At 45.1% G+C, this 17,935-nt stretch overlaps 1 protein-coding gene across 6 annotated transcripts in view; it reads left to right on the top strand.

The window, feature by feature from the left end:
- The first annotated feature begins 230 nt into the window (after window positions 1–230).
- Window positions 231–17,935, top strand: part of JAG2 (jagged canonical Notch ligand 2) — a 69,696-nt gene continuing 51,991 nt past the window's right edge. The window contains exons 1-2 of one of the 6 annotated variants that reach the window (XM_086895609.1): window positions 231–1,426; window positions 2,251–2,574. In XM_086895609.1, coding sequence (XP_086751735.1) covers window positions 1,247–1,426; window positions 2,251–2,574 — 504 coding nt within the window. In that variant the 5' untranslated portion in view covers window positions 231–1,246. Of the gene's footprint in view, window positions 1,427–1,449; window positions 1,968–2,250; window positions 2,575–3,087; window positions 3,731–17,935 lie in introns of those variants that run through there. The other 5 variants (XM_086895612.1, XM_086895613.1, XM_086895608.1 and 2 more) reach the window with 5 other exon arrangements.

Raw genomic sequence — 17,935 nt, 5'->3', positions numbered from 1 at the left:
CCTGGAGAGCAAGTAAGGTGAACCAGGACAGCAGAGGGGTAGGCTCAGGACAGTGGGGAAGATAGGAAACTGGAGCAGATTGTGGCAAGTGGGAGATGCGGTGGGGAAGGAGAAGCAGGTCTGTAGGTGGGGAAGCAGGAAAGCAAGGGGAGCGGGGCGGACAAGAGGATTTTGGAGAGCGGCTAGCCAGCTGGCACACACATAGCAGCTGCTGCTGTGTCAGCCTAGGAGAGTAGCTGCAGCTGCACGCTGGCCATGAATAGCAGAGGAGCAGCGTGCCGGCTGGCTGCTGGAGGGACGGGGGCAGCGGGGCGCTGAAAAGGCAGGGGGAGGCTCTCTGAAAGCTTTTCTGCGCAGGGAAACTTGACAGCCCTTTGATTTCTGAGCTGTTTGTTCTCCAATTGTCCACTCTGGTGGATGATCAGTACGAAAGAGTTAAACGGGGAGAGGGGGGAGGGAGAGAAATAGTAGGAAAACTTCAGTCCTAAATGCAGATGTGAGCTTTGATACTGTATCCATCGCATGCAGTTGTCTGCATGTATAGCCTTCATAGCTGTCAGCGGGGATCAAAATCACAGGGTGCTTAAACTAAAGGAGAAATCTCCGCGCAGTTACCCTCATATTTGTTTGAGCCACCACTGGAGGAGGACATGATCCACCACTCGGCCATCTGTTCTGTGCGCCGCACATGTCACTCTGCAAGCCCTCCTGTGTGAGCTCTTACGGGGCTGTGGGTTTACACACCCTTTGTGCCTCCCCATGAGCGTGGGGGCGCACACCCCATGCGCTGTTCCACAGCCATGTGTGGCTCTGCACAGCTGCGGGGGAGCGCACCCCACACGCTCCTCTGGGGCCGTGGCTGTCCCCAGCTTCAGGGTTCCTCTGCAACCACGGGTGCATCCACCCCACGCACTCCTCCACAGCTGTGGCTACACACACCATGCGTGTTCTTTCACTAGCATGGATGATCCCGTGCTCTCTTCTCCTCCATGGCTACATCTGCACATACCATACACCTACATGACTGCAGGCACAACCAGCCAGTGCCGCCGTCCGTGACTGAGGGCACACTGTTCCTCCACAGCTGTAGGTGATCCCCCTGAGCCCTTCCCCACAGCCGTAGGTGATCTTTGCTTTAAGCACTCCTTTAGAATTGTCGGTGACCCCACCCCGAGCACTCCTGCACAGCTTCAGGTGATTCCGCCCAGTACTCCTGTACAGCAGTACCAATTCCTGCATTACTGGGATGCTCCCACCCCAAGCATTCCCTGGCTGTATGTGCCCTTCCATGTCTGTCTGCACACTCCCTGGGCAGTTCCACACGAGTGTGGGCGCACACACCGCCTCCTCCACGGCCGCACGCATCCCGAGGCTATTCCTCCATCGCCGTGGGATGGGTGTCCACCCCACAGCCACCGACACACAGGTGCGAGCCCGCAGCTGTCCCGCATCTCTCATCCCTCTCCACCGCCCGGCGCTGCCGGGCCCCGCCGCGGTCAGGGCAGAGCGAGAACCGCCCGCCGCCTTTAAGAGCCGCGGCGGGAGCGGCTCTGGCCCCACCCGCCGGCCGCGGGGCCGGGCCGTCCCCCTCATTAATATGAAGGCGGCGGCCGCGGCGGCGAATGGGTAATGAAGCTGTCACTCCGGCACCTACTTGTTGGGTGTCCGCGGAGCCGAGGCGCACAGAGGGCGAGCGGAGCCCGCGGGAGGGGAGCGGCGGCGGAGCGCTCCGGGCGGCCCCGCCGGCAGCCCATGCCCTGCGCCCCCCGGCGCGCTGCGGGCGGCTCCCCCGCCGCCCATGCCGCGAGCGGCCGCCGGTCCGTGGCCGGTGGGCTCGGCGGGCTCCTCTGAGGCGGCGGCGCGGAGCGGCAGCGGGAGCAGGAGGCATGCGGGGCGCCGGCCGGCCGAGCCGGGCCCCCCGCGCCGCCGCGCTCGGCCTGGCGCTGCTCCTCGCCTCCTGCGTGCAGGTAGGGACGGGGCGCGGGGAGCTGCGCTCCGGCCGCGGGGCGCCGCGGCTCCCTTCTCTCTGCTCCCCTTGCACCTTACTCCTTTCTTATTTCTATTTGTGTCTATAACGCTATGTACGTGCGTGTATATATCTGTACGCGTATGTATCTTGCCGCGGCGGGGTTAAACCCGCAGCCGGCGAAAGTTGTGGTGGGGAGCCGGAGACCCGCAGCACCGCGCTGCCGGTGCTGCCCCCGGCCGCGGTAGTAACGAGGCTGTCTCCCCTTCGGTTTTTATTTTTAGGTGTCCCGGTCCACGGGCTATTTCGAGCTGCAGCTTAACTCGGTGCGGAATGTAAACGGCGAGTTGTTCAATGGGGAATGCTGCGATGGCATGAAAAGCCCCGAGAACCTGGACTGCTCCCGGGACGAGTGCGACACTTACGTGAAAGTCTGCCTCAAGGAATATCAGGCCAAGATCACCCCGGTCGGACCCTGCAACTACGGATTCGGATCTACCCCCGTTCTCGGTGGAAATATTTTCTATTTGAACAGCAACAAATACTCTCACCAAGGCAGAACCCCCGAGACGGGCAGGATTGTTATTCCTTTCCAGTTCGCGTGGCCGGTAGGTTTTTAATCGCGCTCTGGTTATCACTTCTTTTTTTTTTTTTGCGCGGTGTTCCCCCCCCGCGCCCGCTCCGGTCGGTGCTGCTCCCGCTCCCCCGTTATTGAGCGGGGCCAGCTGCCGGGGCGCTGCCTTGGGCGCGGCCGCCGCTTGAGGGGCTGCGGGGCACGGCCGGCTGCGCGGCGGGGGCCACCGCGGGCGGTGGCTGCTGCGGGAGCCTCCGGGGAGCGGCTGCGGGCCGGAGGCGCTCCCCGGGCCGCGAGAGGCTGAGAGCAGGGAAATGACAATAACGGGGAGCACCCCCGCCGTCCCCACCCGCGCAGCGGATCCCGACGGCGCGGCCGCGGTGCGGGGCTGCCCCCGCCAGGGGGCGCTGGCGGCGGGCGCAGCGCGCGGGCCGGGGCGCGTGCCGCGGCTCGCGCGGGCCGGGGGCGGGGCGGGGCGCGCGCCGGGGGGTCCCAGCACCTGCGCGGGGCGGGGCCCCCGCACCTGGGCCGGGCCTCAGCCCCCGGCACCGCCCGCCGTGGGCCGGGGCTGCCCCTCCGAGCCCGGCCTCAGCCCCCGGCACCGCCCGCCGTGGGCCGGGGCTGCCCCTCCGAGCCTGGCCTCGGCTCCCGGTACCGCCCGCCGTGGGGTTGCAGCTGTCCCTCCGAGCCCGGCCTAGGCCCTCGGCACCGCCCGCCGTGGGCTGGGGCTGCCCCTCCGAGCCCGGCCTCGGCCCCCGGCACCGTCTGCGGGCCGGGGCTCTGCGTGTCCGTGTGTGCGGGACCCCGCGGCCGCCGCCGCTGTGCCCTGCATTCCGCTCCGCCGCTCGGGGCTTTCAGGGTTTTGCCTCCTCAGTCCCCGCCACCCTGTGCGCCGCACGCAGGGTGCTGTAGCTTGGAAGGGACCTCGGAGACCATCTCGTTCCGACCCGCTGCCGTGGCAGGGACATCTTCCGCTAGCTAGGGTTGCTCAAAATCCTGTCCAGCCTGCTGTATGCCTTCCGTGCTCCCACGGATGGGGCATCGGCGGGGGCTGTAGGCCGGTGCTAGTCCTTGTCCTTGGAGACTGGAAGCATCCTTCTGCTTTTGGGGGTGCTGGGTGTGGAGAGTGCCCAGCGCTGGGGAGCGGCAGGAGGGAGGGAAGGCTGGGCTCCCTGCCCGGCTGCAGGCAGGTAGGATCCTGCAGGGAGGTTCACAGCTGTTGCCTTCAGCCCTTCCAAGTGGGCCACGGGGTGGAAGCTGGCAAGTTGTGAGGTGCTGAGGAATGGGGATGGTGCAGTGCCCCAGCTTGGTGGGGAGGTGCATTATCGGAAGCCTCAGTACCTGTGGATTGCGTTTGGCACCTGGTGACTAACAGATGAAATGGCCCTTACTGAACCTCTCAGACTGTAGCTCGCAGGATCTTGGTTACTTGGAGAATGCCTGCTAGGAATGGTTAGGCACAAAAATGCTTCATTTGCATTTCAAGCTAAAAGAAGCCAGTCTACAAAAATCATTTCGCTTTCTGTGCTACCACGGACCCTCCAACCTGATGCTTATGCCCCACAAATTAAGGACTGACTTATTTTGCTGCAGTTAAATGTTTAAAAATAAAAAAGGTATAACTAATAAATTTTTTTATGCAGAGGTACTTAAGTTCTGGTTGCCAGGTGGGGGGTATTTTGATGGCCTTTGTTGGTTCTGTGCCCTCTTGAACTTGGAAACGTTCCTGTTAATGGATATAGTCAATACCATAAACCCAGGGTATTGAAAACTGTGTTCTTAAATTATAAGATCAAAGAGAAAATTAAGATTCTTTCTCCTCTTTATTGGCCATTTAATACAGACCTGATGAAATTGTAAACTCTTCAGTAGGAGATTTCAGTAATGTTAGCACCTCAGACTTTGTATGTTATCTGCATGAGGAAGTAGAGGTAACTTAACTCATGCTTTTATTTTGCCAGTTACTAGTATTGCTACTTGAAACACAAGGAGAGTTTGATAATCCTTGCACTGCAGGTCTCTAAGCCCAGCTTCTTTGAATTTTTTTCCTGGAATAAGCACATTCTTACCTTGCAGCTGCCGGATATTGTTGTTCTGTGCTCACCCAGTCCTAAGTAAGGCCTGTTTGACCTGCCTCATGCAGGTGAATTAACACAGTGTCTCCAGCCCACACTGCCCTGTCTGCTGCTGTTTCTTGTACTGTTGCCTCCAGCGTTTTAAGGGAATTTAAATACTGGGGGTATTTATTTTTTTCCCCCATTTTTTTCCTGCAGCTGTTGCAAAGCAGGCTGTAATTTATCTAAACAGTGCCACTGCAGTCTAGTGGATGGTTAGCTGATTTTTGGACAGTTTACTGAGTACTCTCCCAGCCCACCCTGAGTTCTAAAAATAACCTGTGGAGGTTTTACTTACAACAGTCTGTGGATGCATTTATGGAAAGAAGTCCCTTCTGTATGTTGTAGTTAGATCTTGAACTCTGTGTGTTCTGTCTGTTGATGGGGAACACTGCATCTTTGTCAGAGTTGTGCATAAGCTGTGTAGACTTTGCAAGGAGAAGCTTAATTGTAGTGCTAGTTTATCACGAGGGTTTTTTGAAGTAGATTGAGTTCCTGGGTTATGTTTCAACTCCCTGGGGTAATTTCAAAATTATTCTCAAATAGTGTCTTTTCTGTATTTAAGTTTGCAAATGAGAAACAATGATATGGGCATAGTCCTTTCATATGACTTTTGTTTTTGCTGTACAACAGTAATGAAGTTACTGTTTCTTTAATATAATGGGAAGGAGCAAGAGTAAAGAGCATTGGAAATTGTGTCTTTCACTTATGAAACAAATTTGCTTTGGTGTTGGCTGTGGGAAGAGGATTTATTTCAGTAGTTCTGACTTGAATTTTTGAGCTCCACTGATGGAAACCAACATGAGTATATGCAGACTTCTTGGTGGATGTCATCTGAATGATAACTCCGTCACTTAGAGACTAATGCAGTAATTGCTGGGGGTGGGGAGTTCTTAAAGTCTGTGTGATACTACTAGTCCCAAGCTCGCAAGTAGCCGTAAAGCAAATAATTTCTTGAAAAGCGATTTGTTTTGTTTTACTGATTTTCTTTTTTAATTTTATGAGGGAAAATTTTTCAGTTTGGACAACTGTCTCTTCTGTAAAGCTGCAGTACCAGAGTTCAGCAACTTGCAGTGTTTGAAACAGTGTCAGTTATCCAGCTTATTCCTATTTCCTGTCCTTTTTTTTAATATCATTAGTCTGATCTCTGATTTGCAAGAGGGAGCTTGGGATAGTGCCAGCAAGTTCTTAAAATTGCTACCTTGGGATACATCATCCACAGAAATCTGGCAGTGGGAGAGGCTGAGGAACAGTTAGAACAATACAGCTGTCTTCTTCACCCACCTACCTCACATTTTTTTCTTTGCCTCCTGCTGTAAAACTTGAAGCTTAATGCTTGTTTGAGATTGTTAACAAACAAATGATGCAATTGAAATTTATGTGCAACTTTAAAACGAAGAAGACAGAAGAATTCAAATAGCTTTGAATTCTAGCACAAAGCTGTTTGTCCAGATACTGAAGCTTCATGAATACCTGGCACATTAATATTTATCAATAGCCATTGACAGAATTTTAGATTTGGGCTTAATTCAAGGTTGCTTCTGAAGATGGTGTTTTAACATTAGTTGTTCTGTGGGATGGGTTATGTGGAACCATTTCTTGTACTCCTTTGCAAGATGGCATGAAATGGAGTTGTGCGTGGTTTTTCCCTCCACCCTGTTCTTTCCCTCAGGGAATTCAGAGTTTTTCCTGTACCGTAAATATTGGTATGGCATCCATCACTTCAGTTAATTAGTCATATAGAGGAATTGTTCTGACTAGTTGTGGATGTTGAAATCATGTATTACAGTATGCATCATTAGCTTCTCTCAGCCCCTCTGTTTTTGAGATCCAGCTCTGACTGACAGTGCACCTATGGATACTGTGTACTCTGAACTCCTCAGGTGAACTTCAGCATTTAGAGTCTTGGAGATAAGTAGCAGAAACAAGCATTTTCACCTCTCCTTTGCTTGGTGCATAGCTAGGACTCTGTAACCAATCTGAAAGAGAGGTGGTAGAGGTTCAGGCAGCTCTTACATATTGCTTGGATAAAGGGTGCCTTCCCCACTAGGATTAGGTAACTAACTGATTTTATTTTTAGGCACTATTTTAGTGGTTTTCCCTATTTAGAGTGTGGTTGTAGCAGCTCTCTCTAACCTTCTGAAGTAATGTTAACTCTCAGGTTGATAAAAAATGTCTATAATTTTAATGTCCAGTCTGTGTTTCATTTGTAGCAGACCATGTGTGGGTCTCATACAATACTTGGAGGGGTTCAGTCTTGATCTCAAACATACACAGGAGTGTAAACCATCAAATATGTAAAGCTTTTGAGAGGATAGCTTGGCTTCAGCAGTAAATTTTACATTTCTTAGAAAGCAACCTGTACCCTCCCCTGCCAAAACCTGAGCAGGAATACTTGACCTTGCAGGTTTTATTGCTTAATGGGTACAGCATTCTGCCTAGCACTTTCACATATTGTCTGGTTAACTGCAGGATTCTGCATCAAGCTCTCCCTGTCCTTTTAATCTGAGAGATGAAGGTGGTTAGGGCCCTGGAAGACATCTAGCCTTCAAGCTCATTATCTGGGATCCGTGGTGCCTCTAGGGAACTAGATAGCCTGGCTGTAGGAAATGCTCTTGTCTATTTTTGTTTGGCTGGTAGATCCACAGTTGGTCTACCTCCTGTCTCAACACAGCCATCACTGCTCTATGATCAGGATCTTGAGGCTTTGTAATGAAAATATCCTGGATTAGATTACCCTCTGCTCCCTTATAGAGTAAACATGCATCCTGTCATCTAGGATGACAACCCATTGGGACAGATATGCTTAAATTAGGTAGGTTAAAGTTAGGCCGTTTAGCACTGGAAAAGGAGCTTGTGCATGGCTGTGCTAGAGGAACAGTAGGTATGTTTTTCTTATGAAAAAGATTGCAACTTGACAAATGAAACATCAGGGGAGACACACAGCAAACTTTACCTGTAATGAGTTGTTCTTTGCTCCATTGAAACTCCTTCTTCAAGAAAGTGCTTGCAAAAGCACATTTCCAAACAAGACCTGAAGACAGGGAATAAGAAGTGAGAGCAAGATGCTATACCAAAATATAAAATTCACCTGGTAGTGGTGGGCTGTAATGTACATGCATCACATCTTGTTAGCACAGGAAATCAGCATGGAAAAAATAATCTAGTTGGTAGCTAGATCATATTGATGATCTACATAAATGTTTAATATCTTATTTACCAGTAGCCTTTTTTCCCCAGGTGAAAGGCTTTGCTGACCATACTTGACTTTCCCTCCCCAAACTTGGTGTATGCTTACTACTTCTGCCTGGTGGGCTTGTCAGCAGACTGTGGACCTGCCACACCAAAATATTTCTTATTTTTGCCAAAATACCTGCAATCCTTGAGCTCATAAAGCCTTCTGCTTGTTGCAAATCATGAGCAAATACATTGTAAATCAGAAAGCATGGATCCACATTTCCTCGCTTTTGGGGAGGTAGATCATGGAAGTGACATGCTTTTACCTGCTCAGTAATCTATTTGGCTTGAAGCCTTTTTGATCAGAAATTAATGGTTGTGGAAATGGTTTATTATAAAATGATATCCCTTTGGTCTCAAGTGAGGCAAGTGCAAAGGATAATTTTCAGATTTTGTTTTGCTCTTTCTTAGAAGAAGATAACGGGGTGATGTTTAGAGAGTGACTTCAGCAATACTGGGAAGTGACAACTCCAGTTGATTTCAATAGCAGCTGCAGGTGTCACCTCTAAAAAAGAACCAAGGCCTTAATGGTGACTACTTCAGAACCACTCTTTGAAAAAGGGATTTATTATTGGCATGCTGTGTGTGCCAGCAACTATTTGCAGCTTGCCCAGAATAGAAAGTCTAAAGACTTAAGTTTCATGTAACTATAGGAAATCGGTCTTCTAATTTTAAGCAGAAGTGCTCTTTGCACTCTTAATCTTTCATGCATTCATGTCACTAAATCTAGAATTTCTTATGTCTTTGAAATAAATATGCCTCAAAGGACAGTGTTCTGTTAACTATGTAAACTTTATACCTTGAAGTTCTGGGGGTTTTTTGAATGTCACAGAGATGGTCAGATAGTAAAGAACACTTCTATTTATACTCCTTGAAAGTTTCCTTAAATAAACAGGTACTTATTTATTGGGAACACTGAGGCTGAAGTCAAAACTTGCAGACAAAGTCCCTCACCTCCCAGCCACTGACAATGTGCTTGTACACCTCTTGTCAGCTTTCTCATCTTATTCCAGAAGGTGCTCCAGCCAGCCTATCTTGAAATGCTACACTCCTAGCCACACAGCTGGTGTGGGCATGAAATCTTTGACTGAAAATGGAATAGGTATTAAAGTAGTCAGGATTACTCTTACATGAGAGGATGTGAGGTAGAAGCAGAGCATGTTTGATTCACTGCAGTGCAGTAGAGGCTTTGTAGCACTGTCTCTGGGCTGTTTAAAGATGTTCCAAATACTGTTTTCTCAACAAAAAAATTCTGCATAGGAGAGGTTTGCTGGAGACATGACCACTTGTAGCTTTAATCTTTAAACAATCAGTTTATCTTGGGACGTAGTTGGGGTGAAATTGTAATTGGTTTTTGTTATATCAGACTTAAGATATTTGTTCTAATTAGGCTGTGTTCCTACTATATTTTAGGTGGCTTGAGTGATCCTCTGAGGTTCAAGTGTTAGTGTAGATGTTGAGGAGCTTTGTGTGGCAGAAGCTGCTTTCTGTGTTTGACGCTACTGCTTGTGTTTCTTGTGCATATGCAGCTGGCTTTGAGAACTATTGGGAGTTCACTGTTTTTCAGCACAAAAGCTGCAAAAAAATTAAGCTTTTGTCAAGCAAATAATAATGTGGAACAACTACATTTTCTGAACTTTAAAAATGACAAAAATGGTGTAGTAGATTTTTAGTATATTTGTTAATATGTATTTTGCCACAAAGCTTTTCTTGTATGAGAAGGAGATTTGAGACAGATGTGTAAGGTAAATTGTGATTTTATTTTTTAGCCTTGGAAACTACTTTTGTCTTGTCCCTTGTGGGCCAGTAGCTGTCTGGCCTCTTGAGCAATACCTTTGAGTCACTTTGTGTAGGTGAGATGAGTGAAATTAATCTTTTTTTGTGTAGTCTGACTCCTTCACTTGTTTTTCCTCTAGGTGTTGCTTTGTGTTGGCTCTGAAATACATGCTATGAACATACTTTAAAAACTACCCCAAGTTCATAAAGCAGCTATAATCACATTGTATACTTAGTCATCTGCAGGAGCTTTAGGTTACTGTGTGCCAGAAAGCTTCCCTCCCTGCTTTTCTGAAAGCAAGCCCAATGTTTTGTCAACTCTGTGTGGGTCCTGCTTGCGTTGCCTGATCTGCTTCAGAGCTGCTCAACCTGCTGAAGAGACCAGAAAGTGACCCTGCCTTTTCTGCCAGCACATCCATTTGCTTTTGCTTTTTCCCCTCCAGTTCTAGCTGCAGTAATCCTCTGATCTGAAAGGAGCTTGAGAGCATCAGTTTGGAAGGACAGGGGCTGCTTCAAGGCATGAGGAATAAGGGTGTACTGGCAGTGCTTCTGACTCCTGGGTGCTTATCCATTTGTTTACCTGAAGGAGAGATGTGCTGTTCCTTGGCAGTAACTCCACCATTCCCTCCCTCTCTGCTCTGTGATAAACCTTTGATGGACTTCTTGCTAGAAAGCTGCTCTGGCTTTGGCTGGTGGGTGTCTAAAAGAAGGGCAGCCTCTGGTCAGAGGTGACTGCTGGCAGTTGTGTGCTGTGTCCATTCAGTGCTTTTGAGCTGCTGAGCTCTCACAGGAGGTAGAGATAAAACCTGACCACCCCAGCTTGCTCCTGCTCCCAAGGGCTGGTGAATGAACCAGTGTGGGTAGCTGAGAGCATTTCTGCCTGCTCATGTTAGACACCACTGACCTTCTGCCTCCCGTGGTGGGGCTCCCTTAGAGCTGCTCCTTCCCCTCTGTGCACCCAGGGAGACCTGTTGGGAGGGACAGAGCTGAGGAGAACAGTGTGATGGCTCTGCTGTGGATCACCTCGAGTCATGGAGGGATGGCCACCCCTGATGTAACCAGTCTTTCAGTGCCTTTGCTTACTGTATGAGAAAAAATACATAAATGATGGAATGCTGTCTTCAGCAGAGCCTGTCATGTGCCCATTGATACTACAGACAAGCAATGATGCTAGACTAGGACTGAACAGATGAGTTGATTTTTTTGATTACTCCAGTGCTTTTGCTTTTCTTTTTTTTTTCTGGTCTGATGGCCAGGCTCTGCTTGAAGATAGTTAATTTTAGAAATCCAGTGTGTGCAGTGTCTGTCCAGTTCAGCATCACCAAAAATTTAAATACCATTCATCTGAGAGAAATGCTTGCTATTTACCTGAAATGTCTCTACCACTGCTTTTGATATTAACCATTTTTCTTGTAATCATATTTGGGGAATTATTTACTATAAAATGTTGTTTAAGAGTTGAACTATACCTTGTGCTCATTTGTTAAACCATTCCCAAGGGTTTTCTTTGTAGTTAGCCTTTAATTTGTATATGAAGGAGAAAAATTAAATATTTATTTTATTATTACTGTTTCAGATGCTAAATAAAGTGGAAAAAGAATATTTAACATGAGGATCTTCTGATAACAAGAACTCTGAGATGAATCATGTAGTAAGCCTGGATTTTATCTGGTTGCAATGACTGTTTGCTCCTCAATAGAAAGCTACATTAGATGGATGGGGCAAGGCATTTCAAGGCTAAATGACAATCTTAGTCTTACTTGATTAGAGCTTGCAGAGGTTGCTAAGAAACAGCCTAATAGTCCTTGAGTCACCAATTGCATGCCCCTAGGACAGATGCACAGGTGCTCATTCTCTGAAGTTTTTGTTGTTGTTGTTGTTTTTTGTTTTTTGGGGTTTTTTTTTTGTTGTTGTTGTTGGGTTATTTTTTTTAAATCTGAGATAAGGCTGGAGTATTAGTACACAAACTGCAATCTGTTTACATTCTGCTTTGGGCTTGAAAGTCCTGATTATATATATCTTGCTCCCAGCAGGATGTGTTCTGGTGGGCTTTGTTTAATATGTTACAATTTGATTACTGTAACATCTAAATTACCATTGCAGTGCCTTTTCTAGTTCCACATAGTCCACTGTGTCTCTAGTTTTTCCAGTGCTTTCTAGTACTGTGAACATACCATCTTAATTATTTAAGCATATAATGTTCAAACTGGATAAATTTAACATTTTCAGATTTTTAGTGAATCTTAATACTGATGCAGTATCCTACAGTAGGATACTGTAAAAAATGTCCTTACCCCTTCATGCCAATTGGAGAGAATTATTGTATGAGCTAACAGTTAACTGAAGCATTAAATAGGGTTCTTTCCTTTTTTTTCTCTTTTTTTTTTTTTTTCCCTGAATATGTATGATTCTGTTTATAGCATTGCAAAGTTCAACAGTCTACTTTAAGAAAGAATCTACACTTTTAATGTAATAGGTCTTGGATTCCAGCTGGAGAACTTAAGATCTAATTAGGGAACTTGTTCATACTTGGAATACTTGATTGACATGTACTTTAAGTAGTAAGTTGAAAAATATGAAAATAGCTTAATTATTGATCCTCAATTAATTTACTGAAGTAGAATTTTTTAAGGTGTCCAGTTATTGGTACTATTTAGTGTTCTTCCTACTGACCAGGGACAATTTTAACAGTACTAGTCTGGTAACCTGTGCTTAAAAGTTCTAGTTACTCTTCCTTTTTTTATTTCTTTATTTTTTTAAAGATGGTGATTTTGATAGTTCTGACTCTCATGGTACAGTAACATGATTTTCTTATATCACAACATGGAATTTCTACTGTAACTGGCTGCATGTAATCAGCAAAGTCTAAAAGTTAGACCATGCTTACTTGGACAGTTAAGAGCAGGTATATCCATGTGCTGCCCTCAGTAATGACTGGTTTTTGCACAGCACAATGACCTGATAGCACCCCTGTGTTGGTTATAAACTGTTGTTTAAATCAGATGTTTATATATAGGCCCAGCATATTTTAGTGTTGTGTTTGGCTGTTGGATAGCTTTGTAGAACAGAGTATTTTTCCATGATTCATCCACACATATTGGTGCTTTCTCCTATCAGAAAGTGAGGAAGGAAAGGAAGTAGGGAAAATGAAGTGTTTGGACTTGCAAAGATGTGTAAGGTGTTGGCTGTCAAATATTTAGTGCTCCTGCAGTGCCTTCTGATGTTTATTGTTCAGCTGTGATAACTTCAGGGTTGTGGAGAGACTACCAAGTTATAAACCACATGTCTCTTGTTCTGGAAGAGGTGAAGGTAAAGTGGTTGCCCAACCCCAGCTGGTGGCAATTCTTCAGAGGTTAATTTCCAGAATGTATATTCCCTTTATCTAACACTGCATGTCCTGGACTTGGATTGAAGGCTGTCAGAATGTTAATTGTCACAGGGTTTAGGCAGAAGCACAAACTGTTGCGTATCACCAGAACTTCTCAAGCTGCTCATATCTACACCCAGATCACTGCAGATGTAAGGTAAACAAAACAAACTTTGGCTGACAGGAAAGATAGTCTTGGCTTGTGGCAGCTTGCTATCCGTGGTAATTTGTTTGTCCCTAAGCAATTAGGATGGATTTTAAAGATTTGGTACTCTGTGAACCTTCAGCTTGCCAAGGAATCTGGAGAAAGTTGGAACATCAGGGAGTCAGTGGCAAATGAAGTGCTGAAACTATAAAGTAGTTACTGGGACATATTTTTGAGTTATGGCTCCAGCTTTGGACTAACAAAATCACTGTTGGTTTTTTTTTTAATATTAGCCTACTTTCCATGGCTTTGTTGTGTTCTCTAGTGATACACATCCTTATGAGGAAAGTTATAACATCGTTACCCACTAGAGGAGTAACTAGGGGTCAGCAATGAAATAAATTTGAAGACTTGCTGACATAATCTCCCTTTCATAGCTCCCAGATCCATGTCTGTGAGAGGAGATGGATAAAAAAAAAATAGAGGAGCATTTTGAATATATGTGCTTAGAGTAAATTTACAGGGCATGTGATTACTTTCAAAGGCTGCTTCATGTATTTTGCTACTTTTGTTACAAAGTTTTCCTTCCTAAGGTGTGCCCATTTGTGGTTTTTGTCTGATTCGTAATAATGTAAAGCTTTATCAGATCCCCTCCAGATTACATGAACCTGAAAGAGATGATTGGATTTTGAAGTTCTGATGCTGCTTTGTAACAGTGGGATTGATAATGTCTTGGTTGTCATATATTCAAATTGCTTGGAATTGTAGGCTACATATGCTATTTTATGCTGATTTTCTTTACTGCTATAAGCAATTAGCTTTTTAATAGTAATTAAATCCAGTGTAGTGGTTAGTGCTGCAAACATGCTAAAGATTTACTGTAGCCACAAAGTACTGTTCAGAAGATTCAGTCCTGCTGCTGGAATATGATCGAAGCATTTGTTTCAGGAGTGTGTTTATTAACTTATTTTTTTCATAGCTAAACTCTGGCTCTACCATGTATATTTAACTGTGCATAATCCCTGTTTGATCCTTTATTCAAGTTCTTTGTGTGTATTGATGTACATGAAAGAACTTGCACCCACTCTTAGGGTGGTGACTTTTATTTTTCTGCTCAACTTACTCCTGTAAATTTACAGAGAACTTAAAATAAGGTGTTTTATTTCTGTTTGCTTCTCTGCCACCCTCTTTTAGCATGTGCAGAAGTTGAAAACTGAGCTGGTGTTTTGCTGGGGGCTGAAATGAAGGACAGCTTAGGTGTGTTGTCCCTTTCTTTTGGATGAATTACACTTCTGTTGTCGGCCATGAGCAGGTCTATTCTCTGATAAGTCTCTTATGGAAATGTGAAGTTCAAATTGACTTATTATTTTGTGACTCAATGTAGCAGTAAAACAGAGACATTTGTGTTTCTTATTGTTGAAAAGGCCTGTGGTGATACTTGTGCTCGGAGCCTAAGCCATGAGAGGAAGAGAATGGATTTTGTTTAGAGTTGCATGAGGGTTTGATCTGTGAGCTGCTGCCATCACTGTGGGCCAGTGGAGTCTTTGTTTCATGTCCCCTTTCAGCTGTGGCTGCTGCTGCCCAACGAGCTCTAGAGGTGACTCAGTTGGGTAGGGCTGATGTGGGAATTGAGGAGGACTTAGAAAAACAGTGCCACAATCTCTGCTCCCTTAGGAACAGTGATTGAGTGTGGGCCTCTCCCCTTCCTAAGGCACGACATCTAGAGCTCATTAGCTGGAATTGGTTTTGTGGGCATTTGCTTTTTCAAAAACAAAGGGAAAGATTGCAGTGCTATCAACAGCTAACATTATTTAAAAGTGTAAAGATTAAAATTCTACTCTGTATTTCTTGAGCCTTTGCATACATAGAACTTGGGGGCATATCTGGTTTTTTCTATATTTGCTTACCTTCTTAGTATGCATATTTCCAAGACAAAGGAGAGTGCATGCAGGTGTTCTGTGTTTAGAACAATAATTAAAGTATGTTATTACATAGTTAGTTTAATTCCCTCTTGACTTCAAGTTGAAATTATAATGATGCATGGCTTCAAGTGCCCAGAGGACACTAATATCCATGCCACATGGAGTGCAGAGGGGAGGGGAAGAGCAGTATTAATTACTAGTTCATCTTTGAATTCTAAATATTAGCATAAAACAACTCTTGTGCTAACCATTAATGTGTCTTCATGGTTGTTACATACACTTCAAAGGAGACAATCTAGCTACACTTTCATTAATGCAACAAGAAAGTGTGTGTATAATGGGCTTAATTTATCTTGGACTTCTTCCAAGGCTTTAGGAAAAGAGTAGGACGTGGATACTTGGTTAATATCAAGTTTGTCTGAAACAGTTCAAAGGTGGTAGCAAGGCTGAAAGCTTCTGCTTGAATTTGATAGAGTGATGTTCAGATGGACCCCAACTGTCTGCCTGGTACTGTACTTGTCCCTATGTGTCTCTTTAGCTGAAAGTCTTTTTTCTCTTTTCCCTAATTTCATCAATACTTTCTTCTGTTCTTTGCTATTGGATTAACTGGGTGGATTTCTGCAAACTCCTTGTGCCAGCTCCAGCTGTAGTGGAGAGGACTGGAGCTTACTAGCTGTGAAGTCATGAAAGTATCTTAAGATGTAGCTGGTTTATTTCCTATAACATAATGATTGGGCAAAATGTGTGTTGACACTTAATCCTATGATCCTCTATCTAAACCAGTGGATTCTGTTGGGGTTTTTTTGTCCACTAAAACTGGCTACTAGCAAAGAAACATCTACTGGAATTGCTACTCTGATCTTGTATATAATTTCTGATTTGATTTAATTTCAATTTCTAATCTCAAAAATCAACACCTTATGTTCTCCCCAAATAGGATGGAAGGCTGTTATTTAAAGTTCAAACATGTTTTCAGGATCAATGCACATGGGGTTAATTTCATTTTCCTTTCTGCTGCTTTTGCTCTAGAGCTCTCAAAAAGGGAAATGTAACTGGGGGATGTTAACTAGGCTCTCCTGTTTGAGAGAAAGGCAGAATAGAAACTGTGATATTTGTTTGACAGTTATCAGGTAGGCTGCTAGGATGTTGTCTCTTCCTTTTGTATAGTTGTAGTGTTCCATACCAAATCCTTTTGCTCTGGTTGGTAGCTTTTGTACTTAAAATAGTGTTAGTAATTGGCTGGCTTCTCTACTACTTTATTTCTTCTATGGTGTAGAAGAATATCTTGCTAATGCTATTTTATATTCCAGTATACTTTTGAGAAACCTCACTGGGACAGGCACAGTAACACCCATATCAAAGGATACCCAAATATTTGTTAACTTCTAATCAGACTACATAAAGATTTAGTGTATATAGAAAACTTAGGTAAATTAGCAGAGGGGAGCTGTGCCTGTAGGAAGGATGACTAATGCTTCTTCTATAAATGTTTTGTATTCTGTGCTCATCATTAGTTCTTACCAATTACTTGAAACAAAGCAAAGTGATGAGCAGGGTGGTTTAAAACTGTTTGCAGGTGGATTTTACCTTGTGTACATGCCGTTCTTCATTATGGTGTTGATTTTTCTTTCACAGTGGTCATGTATAAACAGAGCATTGCTGTGCTCAGGCTGCTGGGACAAACTGTCTTTTTTTGAGGCCTGTTTTCCACATGCCTAAAGCTTTTTATGGAATGCTAGGCCTCTGCCCAGCAGATCTGAGGATCAGCTCCAAGATGCTTTTGCCATGTTTTTTAGTTGTAGATTGGAATATAATTGCTGAGCTGGGCTTCCTTTACCTGCAAGAAAAGGAGTTTCACAGAGTTGTCAAAGGGTATTGAGTTTCTGCAAGTCTTTCCCCAGGACTTATTGGAGACCTGCAGGAGAAGATCTTATGTGCTTACTGACAAAAACTATAAAGGAATTTTTTCCCTTACTGGAGAGTGTGAAAAAGTTCAAAAGAAAAACACTGCTAGCAGTTGGTTTACCTTTTTATAGGTATGACTCCAGAAGGCCTGTGATGTCTTAATTCCTACTTCTCTACTCGTTTTTTTTTGGTCTAAAATATGTTTCCTGAGGTCACTAAGGATTCTGATCTTTGCTCAGATTCTGAATCTGTGTTGTCTGAGGCATGGGCAGAGCCTGTAGCAACTGTCAGGCATGCTGATACTAAGGCACACCCAAATGGCTAACAGGATGTATCTACTGTTTCCATTTATCAAGAGTACTCCCAGGGTCTGTGCAGAGTATCTAGAAGCATCTTCTGGAAATCTAGCTAATTAACCTGGTTTGCTCTGAAGAGACTGGCTCTTCCTGTATTTTGTGTCTGGGATCTTGTGTTATGATGAGGATTCCTTATGTGATTTCAAGTTGTGTTTTATGGAGAGTAGTATTGCATTTGAGGTGGTTCAATCAGCTAGGGAAAGTCCTGTAGCAAGTCTGTGACTGTTTTTTGCTTTTAATTCCCTTTCAGTTTTTAAGTTCTAACATTTTTTTTTTAGCTGTTATTTCCAGACTGTCACAGATGCTCTTGCCTTCACAGCTTCTGTGCCAGTCATGCTAAACTAATCCTTGCCTTTCCTATTCCTCTTCCCCTCATTCTCCCTGGAGAATAAAGATGATGTTTTGAAAGCTGTTTTGTTCCTTAGACTGGTTCCTGAGTGGCTGAGATGCCTAGCTTTTAATGGGAGAAGTATTTCTTGCTTGCTCTTCAGCTAGTATGGAATAGCATGTGTGGCTGGTGTGACACTTGGCTCAGTGACATGCATAGATGGTACAAAATCACTTTCTTAGTGA

This window comes from Cyanistes caeruleus, chromosome 6, assembly GCF_971803275.1.
Source record: "Cyanistes caeruleus chromosome 6, bCyaCae1.hap1.1, whole genome shotgun sequence".
NCBI classification, from domain to species: Eukaryota; Metazoa; Chordata; class Aves; order Passeriformes; family Paridae; genus Cyanistes; species Cyanistes caeruleus.
This window is presented reverse-complemented; position numbering and strand designations above follow the sequence as displayed.